Below are 20,765 nucleotides of genomic sequence, written 5' to 3'. Positions count from 1 at the left end.
ACCAAAGGAGGGCAGGGATGTGGGTCCTAGAGACCCCATCTGCCTTTTGAATATCGATGCCAAAATGTACACGCGTGTCCTGGCAGCAAGACTGGAGGCACACCTGCTCCAGTTCATTGATTCAGATCAAGTGGGCTTTATAAGGGGACGCCACATTCCGGAACAACTTACACCTGATCCATGAAGCACGTTCTCTTACCTGTGCATGGGGAAAAAGCCTTTGACAGGGTGGAGTAGGGCAAAGTGGGTCTGGGCCCAAGATTAAGACGCAGCAGCAGGGCAGTCTACGGGTCCCACCAGGCTTGCTTGCCTACAATCATGGCTTTTCCCGGTGGTTTTCTTTGAGTAGGGTAAGAGGCAGGGCTGCCCCCTCTCTCTGATCTTGTTTGCGCTCTCTCTAGAACGGCTAGCACAGAGAATTAGGGATGACACAGGAGTAGAGGGACTCACGTGGGGGGAGTAGAATACAAGGTTGCATTATACGCAGACCACATGCTACTGCACATGAGGAACCCCTTAACGTCCATACCCCAGGTAATAGGTCTTATTGAAGAGTGCTGAGATCTCTCAGGGTTTAAGATCAACAGATCGAAGTCAATACTGCCCCCACTCAACAGGAACAGGGGATGAGCTATAGGAAGGTTCACTCCCCTGGGACTAGTGGTAGCCCAGAGCATATTGCGATACTTGGGAATTAACCTCACAAGGGACTTGGCAGACCTATTTCAAGCAAACTACCCCACCCTGCTCTCAGGGTTCTGTACTGATCTTGATAGATGGGGGGGGAACTAACCGTCTCGTGGCTCAGATGCCTCAATGCCCTTAAAATGGTGTGCTTACTGAGGTTCCTATACGCGTTTCAAATGCTCCCTGTTGGGGTCCCTGAAGCATTTTTCCATGTTCCATGTCTTAAAATCGCAGCAAAAATGGGCGTGTTTACAAAATATTGAGGCAAAAATGCTGTGGTTTTGTCACTACAATCATGTAAAGGATGCAGGGGAAACCCCCAGACCCATTATACCATTTAAGGTGAGCGGGGGACACCCCCACAACACCCGCTCTCCTTAAATGGTATAATGGGGTACACTTTTACCTGGTCAAACCACAGCGTTTTTGCCGCAATATTTTTTCCCGGCGACATGTTTGCTGCGATTTTATTACCTGATACTTTTTTCCAGGAAGTTAAGGCCTCTGTGGTGAAATTCCTTTGGCAGGGGAAGAAGACAAGAATATCCTCTGAGGTCCTTACCTTACCAAAAGACAGGGGGGGGTGCTCCCCAACATGGAATTGTATTACAAAGCCTTGCCACTAAGGGTCCGTATCCCACACCTCCGGATGCAAAGAGAGTACCAATGGGTGGGTCTAGACAATTTTCACCTGTCCCCGCCACGGTGGGGGAATGGCTGTGGGTGCCTAGCAGAAGATCCCCCCCCCCCAGAATCCACGACCACCCTATCCTGGGCACAATATGGGAAGTGTAGAGAACGGGCACGGGAATGCAAAAGGTGGCGACCTGGCCTTCCCCGTTAAGCCGCTTTTAGGGACCAGAAATATGGGATGCAATCCCAAATCCAGAGAGATTCCAGGCTTGGTTTGAGGCTGGTCTCGAAAGAGTCGGTAAACTATGGACGAGTGGTACCTTTTTCACTATAGGTGTTGTGGAGGAGGTGCTGGGCTTGGGTACACTTTCGGTCTTCTCATATCGTCAGTTGAAAGGGGTGCTCACGTGTGGGAAATGGAGAGACAAGATACAGAGGGACCTTATTCCTTTAGAACAGCTTTTAGATAGGAGATCGAAATTGAAGGGTCTGATCTCAGCCATGTATAGATATCTGGTGATCGTGGCGAAGGGGTCAAGGGCTGAGACGGAAATGGGAAGATGACCTAGAGAGAGAGATAGACCCAGAATTGTGGCTGAAACTGTGTAGAAGAGCCCCTCAGACATCGATTTCCAGCCAATACAAGCTGCACGCCATCATGCTCTTACATAGGTGGCAATATGACCCAGTTAGACTGTCTAATATGTTTCAGAATGTGAGTCCTGAGTGTTGGCGTCTATGCGGTGACAGAGCCGGTTATTGGCACATGTGGTGGGGGTGCCCACGAGTGCAGATTTACTGGGATGAAGTATTGGACTGGATAAAGGAGATAGACGGTGTTCAACGGTCCAAATCGCCACTTCCGACGCTGTTTGGGATGGAGGAAAACAATCACTGTGGCACTTCACGGCAGGGCAGCATCTCATGAGAACTTGTGGGGTGATTTCATGACCAAATATTTGAATAACTGATGTAAAGTGGAGTTCAATTCAAGGACAAAGAAATAGGGGCGTCTGTAGGGCGCATAGTATGTAATAAGGAAGTGCTACCCCTCAGGGGACCCAACCATAAACTGGACTAAGGCCTGATGACTACGAAAGGCGCAATAGGTGGCCATGGACATGACTGTAATTCATCATTTTGTTTCCACCCCACGTTAGACAACTGAAGATTTTGTTGGTTAATGTTATTTAGGAGTTAGAGAAGACTCTGTTAACAGGGGGGAGGGAAGGTTAAGGGAGTAAAGGGGGCTGTTTTGTTGAAAAGTTTACACATGTATGTTGCTCTTATTTTGGTAAAACCCAAAATAAAATAAAATTTTAAAAAGGGCAAGGGCAATTCCCCCTTCGTCGTCCTTTCAGACCTCACCGCCTTTCTCCTCCGTTTGAACTAACGGTTTGGAGTATCTGTCTCCTCGTGCGTTCGACCTTGCTCGAAATGTGCTTTCGTGCTCTGCCTTTTATCCCTATGGGGAAGGTAAAGGGCTGTCGGGTGTGCGTGTTTATTGTCGATTGCCTGACTCTGCCTGAACCTTGGGTTGGGACATGTCAGGTAAGCAGTTTTAGTATTAGTCTGTTGTTTGTCACAGTGTAAGAGTGTTTTTATTTAAAAAAAGGGGAGGTAGAGTTTCCAAATATCCTACGTGGTAGGATGGGGAAAATGTGTTATAGGGAATTATAGTCCTCTTGCTAGGGGGGTTGGTAAACTTGGAAAGGTAAGATTTGTAGGGTTTGTGAAACAAACAGGAATGACTGGGATTATTATCGTGAAATGAGCCGGGGGAATTGCGGGAACAGTAGTGTTTTGTGCAAGTAGACTGGGAGTTTGAGAAAGAATAATCAGAGGGACGTAAAGAATTATTGGGAGTATTTGGGCAGAAAACAGGAAAACAGGGATTCAGGGAGTTGCGGTTTTTTGAGTGCAACAGGGTTTGGGCTCCGAGGGGATTTACCAGATATGGAGGGTTGGATTTGGATAAGGGAAATTCTTTGGGTGGAAGAGAGGTAGGCGTGGAACAACCTATGAAGGCCTCGGGAACTTCGTCCTCCTCGCCTTCATCCCTGGTATAATACCGCGTCTCATCTGGGGTATTCCCCCCCCCCAAGCATATTCTTGGGTTCCCCCACCCAGGTGATCCTCCCTTGCTCGTCCATCCCCAGGGTTGGGATCAGAGAGCATCAACCCTTCCTTGGTAACCTGAATAAAGGATTCTCAAGGTCTGCTTGGGAGAATATGCTCTGGTTTCTTTAAAAGTTTTAACTCTTTAAAAGTACTATTCAACTGTGTGATCTTGCACACATTCTGCCTTGCTCCCTTCAAGAGAGGGCCTGGCCTATGACTTTCTTGCTCCTCAGTAGACTCTGCCTTTTCTGACTTGCTCTGGTTCTCCTAAAGTGTTGGTATAGTGAATGTTCCTAATTCTGCCTTTTTCCCCTCCCTTTTTGATTAACTTATTGGAGTGCCATTTTAGGCTAAGCGCTCACCTCTGTCTGAAAATAAGTGGTGGTTTAACTAAGACTTGTTCAATAAGTGATCAGGGATGTATATATATTAATAGTAACTGTGTTTTGAACTTGCTTGCCATATTAGTGTATTTTACAAAGTGTGTTTTTAAATAAATAATTATATACTTTTATACCCAAGCTCTGGTCAATGTTTGCTTGTGCTACTGTATTTTGGTACCTAACTTGTATACTCTATATACTGTCTAACTATTCTTGAGAGAAGTCTGGCTGCTCAGCCACTGCTACCAGGTAAATCTGGGCGGTACAGACTGCTACCAATTGGGTTAACTGCCAACACCTGTAGTCTTAAGCCTTTTGCAGTGGTCCCTAAGGGAACTGCACAGGTTTCTGCCTAACAGCTAGAGCTCAAAGTGGGCGCAGTACAGGAGGAAGTCAATCTACTTAGACAGGATGTACGGAAAATAGCAAAACACACAGATGAGCTGGAAAATGAAGTGACCACAAACACGACAGCAAGAACATCTCATGCCTCGGAGATCCACATTCTGAAGCAACAGGTCAGCAACCTAGAGAACAGAGCAGAGGAAGCTGAAGGGCGTGCCCAGAGGACCAATGTACGCATAGTAGGCCTTCCGGAAGGGGAAGAAGGCCTTAAGCTGACAGACTACGTTGAAAACATGCTGCTGCAGGAAATAGGAGGCGGGACCCTTACGCAAGGATTTGCGGTGGAGAGAGCACATAGAGCGCTCACAGGCAGACCTCCCACAGGAGCCCCCCCAAGGCCAATCATTGCCAAGGTATTGAACTACCGAGATAGAGAGAAGATATTGGAATATTTCCGGAAAGGGGGCACCATACAGAGGGCATCTGCGAACATCTCGGCATATCCTGACTACACACTTCAAGTGCAGAGACGGCGACTGAATTACGGGACAGTGAAGAGGAGATTGCGAGATGCGGGTTTACGATATATGCTGATGTACCCAGCAAAGCTGAAAGTGTTCCACAAAAACAAAGCTCTGTTCTTTGAGACTCTAGAAGACGCAACAGAATGGTTGGACACGCAAAATTGCCGCAGGGAGCGGACAGTCAGAAAGAGGACAGTACGGACAAGTGAAGCCCGATCCTGAGACCGAGGTGCTGTATATACTGTGACTTTGGGACTTGAATATAAGATAGAGTAGGATTGTGTTGAAATTAAGGGGCGACAGATTAAGAATGTAACACAGAAGGTGCACAACATAATGTGTCAGATGACAGGAGACGCGTAGGATGCACTTTTAAACCCCAATAGTTAGGATAGTTAGGTTGCCGGTAGGGTGGCAACCCCCTGCTGTGTCCTAGTATCAGCATTGCCAAAGAGGTACTAAATGCGGGTAGGCCTGAGGTCCAGGGATGGAGCTGGGCACCAGTTGGGGCTGGGGAAGGTGGGATGTGGGGAGGGGGGAGGGGGGTGGTGTTGGGGTGTTTGTGGAGGGAGGGAAAGTTGGGAATTGGGAAGTAAGTTTGTTAGGGCTGAATTTCCTAACCTAGTGAGTCCCCCAGCAGCTTTGCTGGATTTCTGGAGTTTGTTTTTTCTCCTGCCAAGAGTGAGACTCTTTTTCTCCCACTCTTGGACATGATTTATGGTGTTCCTTTGACTGTTAATGTGTTTTATGGGCTATGGGGTCCTTTACTCCATAGGGTCTCATGTGTTTTTACTATGTGTGTTACACAGCACCCTCTGTGCAGTGACACAGGGGTGTCATAGTGCCACCCCACCACAGACTCCATACCCTGGGACGGACTACTGTCTCCCAGGGCATGTAAAGTCACAATTGGCTTTACTAGTCCCAAATTATTAACAGAAACCGGTACAAACCATCATATTGTGGACGTACTGGTTGGGGCAATTCGATTGCCCCGGGGTCTGTTAGTTGAGGGGGCACCTCTCCGTCCCCCCTGATCGAGTTTTGGCTGGTGGCAGTGGATACTACTTTTTATATTCGACCGCGAATATATCCCTATGGGATTTTCCCATTGTTCGAGGCTACCACCTTTAATTATTTAATTCTCATAGCCTCGAACATACCGCCGGTTTATTTAATTAATATTAATTCGCCGGTTGGTATTTTTTGCCAGGACTCGATTCTTAAATGGCGTTTGTGTTCTCTTCTGTGACTCCAACCCAAGTCGAGCCCTTTGTTCCACTTTTTGGCGGGCTTCTCCACAGGAGCCTCCAAAAGTGGTGCCACTCTGTCTAGGTACCACAGGGGGTGTGGGAGGGGGTTTAGGCACCCTGGACTGACTTACCTTGCTAACTCAAGTCGCACTCTTGTGTGATTGGCCCAAGTGGTGAGCCGCCGGCTCACCACTTAGCATGTTTGGTTGACATCTAGGCTGAGTGAATGGGGTGTGCTGCATAAAAGCAGGGCTTTGGGGACTGGAACTTCAGAAGTCGCCACAGGACCTGAGAATCCGACGAGGGAGAAGCTGAGCTGACCTACCACGACGACACCACCGGTGGAGCCCTGCGGAACCGACTCACCACTTCCTGACGACAGAGAAGATCTCCCGGCTGGAGAGGCTTCTTCCTCTGACTGGTGGGCACAACCAGTTTACCTTCTTTTCCTCGCATCCCAGGACGTCTTGTGGTGGAATTGCCCGTGCCAAGCACCCCGGCAACCGGATAGCCACTTACCACTGGACCGCGAATAAAAGGACCGCTCCTTTTAACTGAGAACTCCGCGGCTGGTTTCTTCCCTGGCAGTGCAACGGACTCCTGTCTTCCTCCCCGACGAGACACAGACGAAGCACCGACTTGCATCCGCTGCCAGGAACAACTGCCCCCGCTGGAGTATTCTCACCACTTTAAGGTACCGTGTCCGCCAGGCCTCCCTTTCTAAAGATTGCTACAAGGTAATAATAATCCCTTAACCTTCTGGACTGGGCTGGCCGCCTTGACCATCTAACTGGTCCCTTTCTTTGGTCCAACTCTTTTTGAACCTTTTCAAGACTTTTGTGCACTGCAACCGTGTGACCTTGGACACATTTCGTTCTGATCCTCTTAAAGTGGATTTGGCCTTCTGAACTCTAACTTCACGGTTTACTTTGCCTTCCTCTCTTGTTATGTTCTTGTGAAAGTGTTGGGATCTGTTTCAAATTATACTCTGCTTTTCTCTCCCTTTTTAAAACAAATTATTAGAGTGCCATCTGCGTTAAGCGCTCACTGCTGTCTGAAAATAAGTGGGGCTTTACTTAAGAATTGTCTAATACTCTTTTAAGGGAGTGTATATCTTTTAGTGACCGTGTTTTTGAACTGCTTAACATTAGTGCCTGTGTGTTTTATTAGATGTGGTTTTAAATAAATAATTATATCTCTTTTACAGCAAGCTCTGGTCAGTGTTTGCCTGTTCTACTGTGTTCTTTTGACCTATTGTGAATACTCTGTATACTGCCTAACTCTTCTTGAGGGAGGTCTGACTGCTCAGCCACAGCTACCAAGTGAATTTGTGTGGTACAGACTGCTACCAAGTGGGTTTACTGCCAAACACCTGTAGTCTTAAATCTTTTGCAGTGGTCCCAGAGGGAACTGCACAGGTTTCTGCCTAACAAAGTTGAGGTTGGAAAAAGAGCGGGGAGGGGGAGGTAAAGTTTGGGAAAGAGCCTACAGACATGAGTGATGGCTTACAAGAAAAACCTGCAGACCCACACAAGGAGAGGCGGGAAGGCATTGGATAATGGGGGACCTCAAAGTACTAACTTGGAATGTTAGGGGGCTCAATAGTTACCTGAAAAGGAATAAGGTTGTGATGTACCTGCGCAGACAGAAAATAGGCATAGCCCTGATACAAGAGACACACCTTATGAAAGAGAAACTAGAGGTTATCCAGAGGAAATGGAAGGGGACGGTGGTTGGTGCGACATATTCGGCTTATGCTAGAGGGGTGATCATCTGGGTGGCGCCGCATGTTCCGTTCCAGTTATTACAATCCACAGTGGAAGCAGACTGGAGGATGGTCACAGTAAGAGGGTTGGTGGAAAATAAAGAAATATGTATTATAAATACTTACGCCCCAAATCAGGACACAGTGGCATATTTTAGGGCCCTGTATACCAAACTGAGCATGTACTTGGGGGAGGCGGTGATTTGGGGGGGAGATTTTAACTGTACGCAAAACCCAAGAATAGACAGATCGGATAACAAAATAGACAGACCTACCCCGGATGCCAGGGTACTGCAGTCATTGTTAAAGGACTTCGGGTTTGAGGACGCTTGGAGGATGCGCCACCTGCAGGACAAACAGTTCTCACATTACTCGCCCCCACAAAACTTGCATACTAGGCTAGATTACATGTTTGTCACGTAAGAGCTGATGGCAGAAATAGTACAGATAGAATACAAGGCAAGGGTCTTGTCTGACCACTCGCCACTGGCGCTCACATGGCAATACAGACTCCCAAGAGCAAGGATACCGACATGGCGCCTCAGAGCTGAGGCGTTAAAAGATGTAAAGTTCAGGGAGGACTTGAGAGAAGAAATAGTCAGTAGTGTTGAGTCGGCGGGTACGCTTTGGGAATCCTTTAAAGTGGTAGTGAGGGGGATAGCCATAGCTAAGACTAAAGGACTGCAAGGAGGGATACTAACAGCACTGCAGGAAGCGGAAAGGGAGCTGGAGAAAATAATGAGAAGCGAAGGCAATACTAAAGAGGACCCCAAAACCATAAGCAGGCTGCAACAAGAATGTGCGAGACACTGGGAGAGACTGTGCAACCTAAATTATAAGAGATATGTAGAAAGACAACGTGCGGGAGGAGATAAACCAGGAAGGGTCTTAGCATGGTTATACAAAAATGAGACCCCAAGACCAACAATCAGGGCAATAGAGAAGGAGGATGGGCAGGAAGTGGATACCCAAGAGGGCGTGAATAGAGAATTCCTAAAGTACTATCAACAACTGTATGGGGATGAAGGGGGAGGCGACCACAGGGACATAAGGGAAACACTGGAAGACATAGGTATGCCACGAATTAATGCAGAGGAGCAAGCGGACCTAGACGCCCCGGTAACCCTGTAAGAACTAGAGTAGGTGGTGGTACAGCTACCCACTTGCAAGACCCCGGGGGCCGACGGTCTCCCTAGTGAATTTTATAAACTGTACAGAAAGGAGGTGCTCCCCCCGTTTTTGGCCATGTTAAATGAGGCATACGAAATAGGAAGATTGCTGGAGTCCTTGAGAGATGAGATTATTAAACCACTCCCTAAACCCAATAAGCCAGGCAAAGATAGCGGAGCATTTAGACCGTTATCAATGCTTAATCAAGATAGTAAAATGCTCACGGCGGTACTGGCAAACAGGATGAAACAGATTATTGACAAACTAATACACCCTGACCGGGCTGGGTACGTCCCACATAGAAATATAACTAACAACCTCAGGTGACTACACCGAGTTATAGAACATACAAAAAGGGAAACTTTGGAAATTGCAATTGTATCACTATACGCAATAAAAGCATTTGACTCAGTTAAATGGCCATGGCTGATAACAGCGCTGTCCAGTTATGGGATAGGACGTGGGTACCTTAAATGGGTCAAATTGCTGTACAGCGCACCGGACCGTTGGCCAGGTTTAAAACGGGAGCGATAATATCGGAAAGGTGGCAACTTAGCAGGGGTACTAGACAAGGATGTCCGTGGTCCCCCATGCTGTATATCTTGGCATTAGAGCCTCTGGCAATAAATCTGAGGCAACAAGATGACATGATTGGGATAAGCATAAATGGAGAACAGCACTTGATTTCCTTGTATGCTGACAATATGCTGTTGTATTTACAATACCCAGAAGAAGACCTTCAATATGTTCTGGAAGTAATGGAACGATTTGCGGCGCTGTCTGGCATAGCAGTGAACCCCAGAAAATCATGCATATTCCCTATGGGTAGATATGTCGGCATTCCACAAGAGAAATTGCCAGTTTTACAAATACTGTGGGAGGTTAATACATTTAGGTACCTTGGGATAGACATCTACCATACGGGAGAGGCAGAGCACCAGTATAACACAGATAAGGCGGTCAAGGGCATCGAAAATAGCATGAAGTTTTGGGTAAAGCGCCCTCTGGCGATGATGGGGAGAGGGGCAATGTTAAAAATGGTGGTCCTACCCAGATTATTGCATTACTTTGGGAATATACCATATCTGATATCAAGACGATTCTTTGACAAGGTGCACAGCATGTGTAGGGGGTTCCTCTGGCATGGGACGAGGAGCAGGTTCGCCCTTTGGAAATTACAAAATGCGTATGACAAGGGGGGCATAAACTTGCCAAACTTCGAAATTTGTTTTCTAGCGAGCCAGCTACAATACGTGGCAAAATGGCTATCAGAGGACCCAACCTCAGAATCTAGGTTGTTCAGACAGGACTGTGCCCCATACTTCTTGAAGGAAATTATATGGCTGTCCAAATCAGACATGAATGAGCGCCCAAAGATGATGACGTTGGGGTGGAAAATATGGCACAAGGCCTGTCAGATAATGGAAAATCTGACCCCATGTTCCCCGCAGGTGCCACTGGTTGTACTGGCAGGGAAAGATGTGCAGTTAATGAAGATAATCAGGAAACACTGGGAACCGGCGGGGATAGCGACAATAGGAGATATTTAGCAAGAGGGGAAGATAAAGGAATTTGGGACGCTGGTGGAGGAAATGGGGTTACATACAGGACAATATATTACATATCACAGGGTGGACCAGCGAATTAAAGAAACATGGTCAGAAATAGTATTGGAAGAACAACCGGACCCCACCATAGAAATAATATATGATATAGCAGAGGGAGGGCACAAGATATCCAGGATATATGAGCTGGTAATGTCTAAAGTGGGAAAGGAAGTGGTACAACTACAACAGGACTGGGAAGAGGAGGTGGGTGCCCCGATGAGTGATGGAATGTGGGAGCAGGCCCAAGGGTACCACAAGAAAGTGTCAAGGAATGCATGGTTACAGCAAATACAGTTGTACATAACCCAAAGGGCATATATGACACCCCAAAGGATAGCTAAATTCAGCAGTGCAGAAAGACAAATAGGCCCCAAATGTGGCAAAGAAAATGCTGGGATGACGCATATGTTCTGGGCGTGCCCGGAAATTGAGAAATTTTGGGGAGAAATAGCTCACAGATTGGAGGAAAAGGGGATTAAGATAACTGTTGGGATAGCGTGGGCATGTCTGCTGGGGGCTTTCCCAAGATCACGTAAACTTAAACATGTAAGCAAACTAAAGGATTTGGCGTATATACTGGCGAAGCGTAGGATTGCCATGGGATGGAAACTGTGTCACAGACCTAGGATTGAAATATGGTGGAAAGACCTCCAGAAATGGGCAGAAGCCGAAACTGTAGTATGGCAGGATGCTAGTAACATTTGGGGGGGGGGGGTGAAGAAGCAAAATCCCTGACAAGCTGGAGACACCTAATAGCTACACTATTTTGGTCCACGCAAGATTGGTCAAGCGACCAGGACCCAGTGGACAACACGAGTAAGAAAACCCCTTTGCAAACTGCAGAAGTAGATCGCAAAGAGATGTAGGCTTGGGGGGCGGGAGGGGATGCAGTCAACAATGATTGTGTTGTATAAAATTTGACATATTGTAATATGTACTGCAAGTTTGGTTGTTGTTTGTTGGTTGTTTGTTTGATATAAAACTAATAAAACATTTTTTTTAACAAAAAAGGTTACTAGTCATACAGAACGCTGACAGAGTTCAATGAACTGTGAACTGTGTTGCACTTGGGGTACGGGAGGGGGGGTGTGATTGCTTAGAATTGTGGTAAACTTGGGGAAGTAATCCCCAATGTTGTTTTGAACTGTGCTGCAAGACCTTTTTGTGGAACTGTTTTGAACCTGAGGAAGAAGCTGAAAATGAGCCAGTAGCTGGATGAAGCTCAGAAATGTTCTTTGAACACTGTTTACTTGGTTGCTGACATCCCTACACATTGGGCCTAATTACGAGTTTGGAGGTAGCCATGCCATTTTTAGCGGCATGGCTACCCCCAAACTCGGGTCCGGGTCACAAAAAATGGGATTTACCGGGCCGTTCTGACATTTGCGGGCCCGGTAAATCCCATAGGGCTCAATGGGAATGGGGTGGATGCTAACAATGGCTCCATTAATGACTGGTCCGTTGTTAGCATCCTGGTCTGCTCGCGGGTGCCAGTATGCACGTCTGGTCAGACCAGACGTGCATACCGCCGCCCGTGAGCAAACTTGTAATGTGGCGGCCCGGAATGAACAGTGCCAGTGCCTTACCGGCACTGTTTTTTCCACGGCCGCCAGGGTTGTAATGAGGCCCATTGTATAGATTTAGTTGCAAGGGCAAGCATAGGTTTTGGACACAGACCTTTCAGTTAAACTTTGACACGGACCATCCTTAGTTTCTTTAAGCTCTATTTTAGAAATCTGCTATCTGTCTCTTATTTCATGCTATTGAGAGCACAGTAACACCACTAGCTACCCAACTTTCCTACACACTGGTAATGGGATGTGTACTCCTATGAGCGGTAATTAATTCCACTCAGCTGTATTGATCACAGTCACATCAGTATCAGAATTTTTTAAAACTAATTAATATACACATACTTAAAAAGACCATATGTGAACCAAGCATTTCGATGGTCTAACTAAAACAAACAAGATATCAGCGTTTTTTGGGGTACTTCAGAGTACAAATCAAAAATAGACATCACAGTCGTCACAAAAACACAATTGTGACAGCTTTCAATTTTTTAAGATTAGGTGTGATGTTAGTACCAAGGTGACATTGATTAACATGAGATCATAACTCTTTATCATGGCACGTCTACACCGACTTGTGTTTCTGGAGGTGTAAAAACAACACAACCGAATGGCTCTTGATACTGGGTGTGTAATCAACCCCCTTCTTCAGGACGCTATCAATCTTTAGATATACAAACAGTTAAGCAGTTTGCAGTGGACCGTGTGCGCTGCATATTCTGCCTGCTACTTGCGTAGCTTCTTTGACATGTGGGAGTTAAATCGCATTATTTTGCATCGCATTTATGCCTTTGGATTTATCCCCAGCTTTTATTGGGTTGAAGTATTCTATACTTCTTGGTGCAAAGTCGCCATATAGTGTTTTTTGTGGAGAGCCGACACTGTGTTATCTCACCCGCCGAAATCCACCTCCTTCTCTCTAGTCTGGATGGATTCGTAGTGCGTGGGCGTACCACCGCCTGTGGGCTTGTTCAGGTTGGACAATCGCGGCTTTAGATTCTCGCTTTTTGTATCCGCTTAAGGTGAGGGCTGGAGCCTGTCTGTCAATGTATCCTCACAATACCGATATATGTCTGATTTGTTGGCAATTGCGGTTTCTGTCAGAGCTTGTTTCGTAGCGGCGGCCAGTATACGACTTTGCAATGCTCGTACGGCTTCTACAGCGTTAACTTGGTGAACAGTGACTCATTCATGGCAGGGGCCTGGCGTGTATGGAGCTGTCCTGGCTGGACGCAACCACAGCTATGTTGGATGTATCCCAGGAAAGTCTCTTTGACACCCCCTGCCCCCTGTGAAGGGTGATCCCCTTCCTCCAGGGAAGAGGAACACTCCTGAGGAAGTCTCCTGGGAACCAGTGCTTCAGTGACAGTCCTGGCCACATAACAGCAGGGTGCTGACTGCTCTGATATAGGCCGACAGAGGAAAGGGCTGGACTTAGAGTAGCCTAGACAGAGAAGTTCAGTCCGCACAGGGGTCGCATCATCTTGGATTTTGCTAGTGCTCCCAAACTTCCTTTTGCCCTCCCCACAGAAAAGGCTGTCTGTGTATGACACCAGCAGGCAAAGGACAATTAGGACAGCAACCTGGATTTCTCCCTCAACAGCCTTGCTCTGGATTAACCTGGTGTAGCATTTTACTTATATACGCGATGGACACCCTGCTCTTAGTTCATTAATCTCTGGACTTTGAAAGAGGTGGATTCACTAGAACGTTATTTTGGGTACAGTTTACTGCAAAGTCAGCTCGAAGGAAGATGAAAGCACTTCTTAACCATCCCAAATACCTTTTTGGGATGACCAGCATGCTGGACAAGGCCAACTGTAACTGAGGCAAAGGTATCCAGGACCCTGCTTATTGGAGTTGACAGAACCCTACAGTTGCTCTCTACATACCTTTCTGGTTGGGAAGAGCAGAAGAAAGGACACACCTTGCCCCTCAGACACTGGACTTGGTCTCCCTGCATCTCCGAAACACCACAACACCAGTTTGGGATCTTTGAAGCCAGCCAAGCTGCTGCATGGAAACTGCTGGAGTAATCTTTGCTCTTGACTCTCAACCGCCTCTGTATCTCGTGGCATCGTGAAGATCAGTCATCTCTGCAACTGAGACCAGCGCCACCAACCTGACATCGCCTGCCATCCATAGCAACTTTGCCCAACAAGTTGTTGCTGCTGCTGAACAAAACTGCATTGTTGGAACCAGATGTGAGTGCCTAAAGCACCCATAATCCCAGCTTGATGCCGCTGAGCACTGAAAGACAAAAAAGGAAGGTATTTGAGTGGTCCTGTCTCATCTTTAAGGACCCTTGTAACTTTAAAGCCCAATTTTTGTCTTTTTGAAAGATAACTTCATAAATCCTTTAAAACGAGAGTACCCATTTATGTTAAGGTCTGCTTTCACTGTTTTCCTTTGCGGGAGTGGGACAGTGTGTTTTAACTAATTGTGTGCATTTGTTTAGTTTAATTAAAGATTCTATTTTTATAGAACCTTGGTTGGACATTATTATTGTTATTTTTTGGTACCCCGTAACATTGTTAATTCTGTTGCTTCTGTACCAGCTAACCCCCGCTCCTGAAGAGTCTAGCGTGCCCTCAGCCTGTGCTACCCTCAGAGGTGAAGGACGACCTGCCAAGCTGTGACTGTTTAACATTTATGAAATGGCTCACTGCTGATTTACTATAGTATGGTTCTGATTAGGTGCTTAAGCCACTGCTCATATGCTTCTGCACAGCAAGTAATCATTTCGTCACAGCAAGTGTTTACATTCCCCTGTCATAACCTTTGTCTAACCTGAACTGAATTCCAACTGGTGAAATGATTTTTCAAAGGGTGTCCCCAAGTTTTATAGTGTCTGCTTCCAGACGTGGGAAAACGGGTCTACCAGGAAGGGACTTCATTAGAGTCAACTGACTTCATAATACATTACTGTTCAGTGAATCTTTTAGTCCGTTTGAACCAGTCTTCATAGTCACTAATGCCTATAAGAAAACAGATAATATGTGTGTGTGTATATATATATATATATATATATATGTATATATATATAATAGTGTTCAGTTTTTCTGACCATCTAGACACGCCTGTTTGTTGACCATACCTTTCTTTTGCAGGAACTGTGATAGGGGTTGTTATTTACACTGGAAAAGAGACTAGGAGTGTAATGAACACATCAAATCCAAAGAACAAGGTACATTTGTCTGATTATTTATTCATATATATATTTATTTACTACTATTTGATTTGATTCCTGTATATTTCTTCATGTACAGATTTCCAAAACCATAGTTTTGAACCTTCTGTGACCAGTTGCTCTTAGGTATGCGATGGAAACTGCATGCATGAACAGCTTCAAAAAGAGACTTGATATCTCGAGTTCTTTACCAGGGGTGTCTAGGAAGGGATTTATTTCTACATTTTAACAAACAGTTTTTCTTGATTCAGGGTAATATCAGTGAATAGTAACTTTGTCGTTATGGAATTAGTGGTATACATTCAGCCCATTATTAATTTAGTTAACTACTGCATGTAGCGCAAAAATACGCTTAAAAATAAATAAGAGGACATAAGAGTAGAATAGATTATATTTACCCATAACAAAAGTTTTTAGGAAATACAAAACTCCTACTCATCGGGCACAAACCCTTCATTGTAGAGAATTGATGGAAACTAAGGGAAATAGTGGAAGAACAAATGGAGAACCCATCAAGACCCTTGGGGGCTTATTTTTATAGTCGTAATTCGACATCAGTGGACCAGACATTTGCCCTTTTGCATGCACAGGTCACACCGCCGAATTTCCCTTTCCCTGTACACTGCTTGATGAGAAAGTACCAATTAGGAATTCCAGACTGTTATGAAATATCTCCCTTTTGTCAGACTATCAGTGGAACAGCGGGTGCATCTGGAGAGGGGGAAAGGAGAGAGTAGTCCTGTCGGTTTTGTCAGGGCGGCATGCACACTCTGAATCTGAAAACACTCATCTGGGTTCCAGTTAAAGAGGCAAGTTCAAATATCTAGTTCTCACACATAAATCCACACACAGAAATGCCTCAGAATACCTATCCAAATAATTTTATTGTCAGAAACTAATAGACCCCTTAAGTTTTCAAGCAAAGCTACCCTAGACCTCTCACCTCTCAAATCTTATACCATAGGTGGCCAACGATTTGCAGTCTGTGCTCTCCTCCATTGGGATGCTTTACCGCAACATTTTGGAGATACCACCAACCTCTTCCAACTTTGACACAAGTTAAAGACATGGCTCTTTCCCCAGCCTTTTAATGGCTTTCTCTGCACAATGCCCAATATTGCCAAGCACCTTGAAGCTTCACTGCAATAAGTTGCACAATACAAAATATCAGAATACACCTGTATGTCCTAATATTTTTCCTTCAGAGTTCTGGAAAAGGATGGGAAAGGCGGGTGGTGTCCCGATTGTGATTGATGTTTAAGGAAAGCTATGGACAGAATACCACTGGTGAGTTAAATACCACCTCAATCAAAGGTATTTCCGTACCTTCATTTAAACACACAGGACTGTGGGTTAATATACCTCACCAAGACAGAATTTGCTGACTATGTAAATCCATAGTTGAAACTGATCCCCATCTTCTTACCCAGTGTAAACAAATGTCTTTTACTACAAGGGCTATTGTTGCTGCAGTTTTAATCTTAAATCAATTGAGGTTGACCAATTCTGAAGTTCTCTTTATGGAGCGGAATCTATTGTACTAAATGCCACAGCCTTTTATGTATGGAGGGAAGCTATCTGTCTGATTAACAATTGAAACATTTTAACTACTGGTTTTAGGGGCATTGCTATATATCAATGCAACCCAGAGATGTAAATATCATGAGACAAAAGTTTAGCTAATGTTCTTTTTATCATCTTTTTGTTTGCTTTATTTATCATACTTCTTGTATTGTATTTTATTGCTGTATTAGATTTGTGTATAAGGTTTGTATTTAACCAATAAGCACGAAAAAAGGTATTTATGCAAGTCTGCCCTTTTCAGAATTTGCCATTAGTGGTAGTGGTGTTTCTAGAATACCACCTCCGGTGTTTCAGAAATAACACTGCCACCAGGGGTAACCCCTGAAGTAATTGCTATGTATTTTATATGTCTACAGTAGTGGTTGATACCATTTTGCATATTTTTTTAATGTAATATAGGTGGTCTTGTATATAGCGCCTGTATGTCCCTATTGGTGGCTTTGCTGTGCTTGGCTCGTTAAGAAAAAAGGGGGTATTTATTTTAAAGATTATATAAATAATAAAATTTAGGCTTAAAATAAAATGAGAAAGACTTTCTTGGCAGAGCAAGAGGAGCGACATGTATAAGATCTGCAAACTAGTGGAGATGTATGCCTCTTGCTTTCGGTCACGATTAAAAGGGACACCTGTCAAACTGTGTAGCATGCCCGAATGTTGGAAAAATTACTTTTGAATTGCATTCATTTGTAAAGCCAGAATTCGCAATGCCAATTTACAGATACTTATTTCCTGTCAGCCATTGCGTAACCCACAGAAAGTGTACTGAAAATGTATTCTATTGAGTGCCCATCTGTAATGTGTGTCTGGAGTATCTAGATTAATATTGGTGAAGTGTATCACCGTTGTCAGTGAATTCCAGAGCCCAAAATATCAAGCACATGATGTCATACATTTTTAATGCCTAACTAAATGTTAAGAGCATACAAGCCCTAATGCAACTTCAAGCAGAGTAAAATGATTTTTTTTAAGTGAGTGGATTTCTTTAGAGTGTAAAACAATTTATACAAATATTTAAGCCACATTTTCGCATTAAGGGAAACATTATTATAGTATCCTCTGACTAAAAGTGCACATGGTTAATTAAATCAAGAGCATCTGAAATGCAAGAATAAAGCTGAATCAGCCTTTGGGTTACTTTCTGCCTTGCCAAGCCAATTGGAATGGAGAAGCCTGGAAAATGCTGTGAACAAAACCTGAAACACTTTGCATGTTTACCTTTCTGGGCCTAACACAGTCTGAATTCACATTACAGGCATACATAATTGGTTTCTTCAGTCCGGTTTGGGCTGGCTTCCGAGATTGTATCAACATACCATATGCTAGTTGGCTTTAATAGATCTTCAGTTTTCTGCTCAAAGGGGCCGTGTCATAGTCTGTCGAATTCCAAGCATATCCTAAACATTGCAGTTTCATGGGGTGGGTCAAGGCATAGCTGATTGACATTCAGATGCCTGCACCAGACATCTGCCTTGGATTCGTCAAGGTCGTGTAGAGTATGCACACTAAGAACATCTTTTTTGTGGATAGTGTTAAGGGGAAGATTTAGGTGATATATTGTCTCTGCCCTCTGGTAGAGAACAGCTTCAATTGCACGATAATTCAAAGAAGAAATCCATTATTTTCTGTTTACCCCATTAACATGAAAATATATAATAGAACATTACACAACACAATAAACGTCCCTATAAAATAACTACATACAACCTGTATAAATACCTTCTAAAATTAGATTAAAATTGCCTATCATATTTTATTTGTATTTATTTCTTTTCTTTTATTGGGTTTTCAAATCTACAAAACATAAACAAAACACAATCAACTTTTCCCCCTAAACCTTCCCTCTCGCTCCCTTTTCCTCCTTTCCCCATATTCCCTCCTCCCCCATACACAGGACGACAAATCTTCTCTTTAGTTCAAAGAATATCCAGTATTCTTAGATTCTGCAGGCAGTATTGTTCCATATAGTCCCTGTGAAATAAATTCAAAATCGATGTCCATTCTGGTGAAAACTTGGCTTTCTCCCCTTGAATCGAATAGGTGACCTATTCCAGAGCTACAAAATTCGATAGTTTGTAATACCAGTCTTTGATGTGAGAAGGATCCGCAGATTTCCAGTTCTGAGCTAAAACCAAGAGGCCCTATCATATATTTTAAAAGTAACTGACATATTCACAAATATCAATTATAACACCAATTTCCATAAATGTGTGGTAATAGATGGCTGTTGGGATGAGCAGGATGATATTGGTAGTGTTGCACCGTTTGTTCACTTGTCGAGTAAGGATGATTGTGGTAAGATCTGGTCCAAATTTCTTTCTAGGTGGACCTTTTTCCAAACTAGCCTACTCTTTTGGGGTCTCTCTCGGAGGTTCCAACCTGGTCAAATGTTTTCTCTTACTCAACTATTGACAATATCTTCTTAAAGAATTTTGGGGCATAAGAGGTGGATGACCTGAAAATAGAAAAAACAAGCTCAAATGACCATGTAATGTTTTTTTTCCAAACTTGTTTTTATTGGTTTTATACATACAAGCTTCCAGTGCGACATCTGAGTTCACATGTATTGCTCAGAGCTTAGTTAGAACAATGAAAAACAGAAGAAAAAAAAAAGGAAAATAAGTAACAGAAATAAATAACAATACTAGTCCTTGGAGGGGGGACAGGGGAGGGAACACCAGGAGACTCGACTTCGTCCCAGATGATTTCGATTTTTGCTCTGCAATCTTTTGTTGGTGTTTATTCTTGCTTCCCCATCCAGCGAAGGGTCAGGAGTTATCTTGTTACTCCCGGGAACTTCTCAGTATAGTCCAAAAAGGGGGCCTAGGTCTGGTAGAACTTATTCCTATTGCCGATACAGCACTTGGACCACCACATTGGGATTGCTGGCCATTTGGATTTTTCCAAAGTCTAGCTATAGATATCTTTGCGACTGTCAGCAGGTGCGAGCACAGGTCTGCTATCCGGCCCGTCAGTGGGAATTGGCCCTCACCTGTCGTACCGAATAGGACGATTCCTGGGTCCCACAAGATCGTTAGACCAGTGATCCATTTGATTTGTTCCAGGATGGTTTTTCAGAATTGGGTGGCCTTTGGGCATGTCCATAGGAGGTGAAATAGCGTCCCAGGTCCGGCAGCCCCTCCACAATTTCGGGGGGATAGTGGGGTTGCACTTGTTGAGTATCTCTGGCGTTTGGTACCACCTGTAGCACACTTTAAATGCCCCTTCTTTATTTGTTATGCACTTAGAGCTTTTGTGTGCTCTGGCCCAGATGCGGTTCCATTCCTCTGGTTCGATAGCTCTGCCTATCTCCTTTTCCCGCTTTAGCATGTAGGCCTCTTTTTTGCTTGGGTCTGTTCTGTCGAGTAGTTTGTACAGGGGGGGTTCTCCTTGGGGGGACTTGTTGTGAGCGTCCTTTCTAGGGCTGTTGATTCCCTGCTTCTGTTTTTCTTTGTTGGCTCGCTTGACAGCCAGTGCCTGAGTTGTGCATACCGGAACCTCTCCATCTCCGGGACTTGGCATTTAGCTTTACAGTCTTTGAAAGTTCAGCAGGCTCCCATTCTCGAAGAAGTCTCTGATCCTCTGCAGTTCTCCTTCCCTCCATTTGTCAAAGCTGTTTGGGGTGATCCCTGGGCTGAAGTCTGGGTTGTCCCAGATGGGAGTGAGAGGTCCTGTCGTAGTCTTGCAATTCCATTGGTGGGCTGCCCTTTTCCAGCTCGTCACTGCGTTTCTCGTTGTTAGCAGGGGGCCTATGTTCCGGGGGCCGCTGACGCTCTTCATGTGTGGTAGCGCTGCTATCGGGCTCTGGCACCAGTCTGGGTTGTGCCGCAAGACAGTATCTGGCCGCGTCTGGGACCCCTAGGCCACCCACCGCTGAGCCCCGGAGCATGATCCATTTCGGTATTCGTGGTTTCTTTCCTTCCCAGGTGTATTTC

At 44.9% G+C, this 20,765-nt stretch overlaps 1 protein-coding gene across 2 annotated transcripts in view; it reads left to right on the top strand.

Annotated features, from left to right (window-relative positions):
- Positions 1-20,765, top strand: part of ATP9B (ATPase phospholipid transporting 9B (putative)) — a 3,609,114-nt gene that overhangs the window by 1,548,576 nt on the left and 2,039,773 nt on the right. For both annotated transcript variants that reach the window (XM_069620656.1, XM_069620655.1), the window contains exon 11: positions 15,170-15,246. In XM_069620656.1, coding sequence (XP_069476757.1) covers positions 15,170-15,246 — 77 coding nt within the window. The remainder of the gene's footprint in view (positions 1-15,169; positions 15,247-20,765) is intronic.

The sequence above is a fragment of the Ambystoma mexicanum genome, chromosome 5q (assembly GCF_040938575.1).
Source record: "Ambystoma mexicanum isolate Mex_15411 chromosome 5q, UKY_AmexF1_1, whole genome shotgun sequence".
Lineage (NCBI taxonomy): Eukaryota > Metazoa > Chordata > Amphibia > Caudata > Ambystomatidae > Ambystoma > Ambystoma mexicanum.
This window is presented reverse-complemented; position numbering and strand designations above follow the sequence as displayed.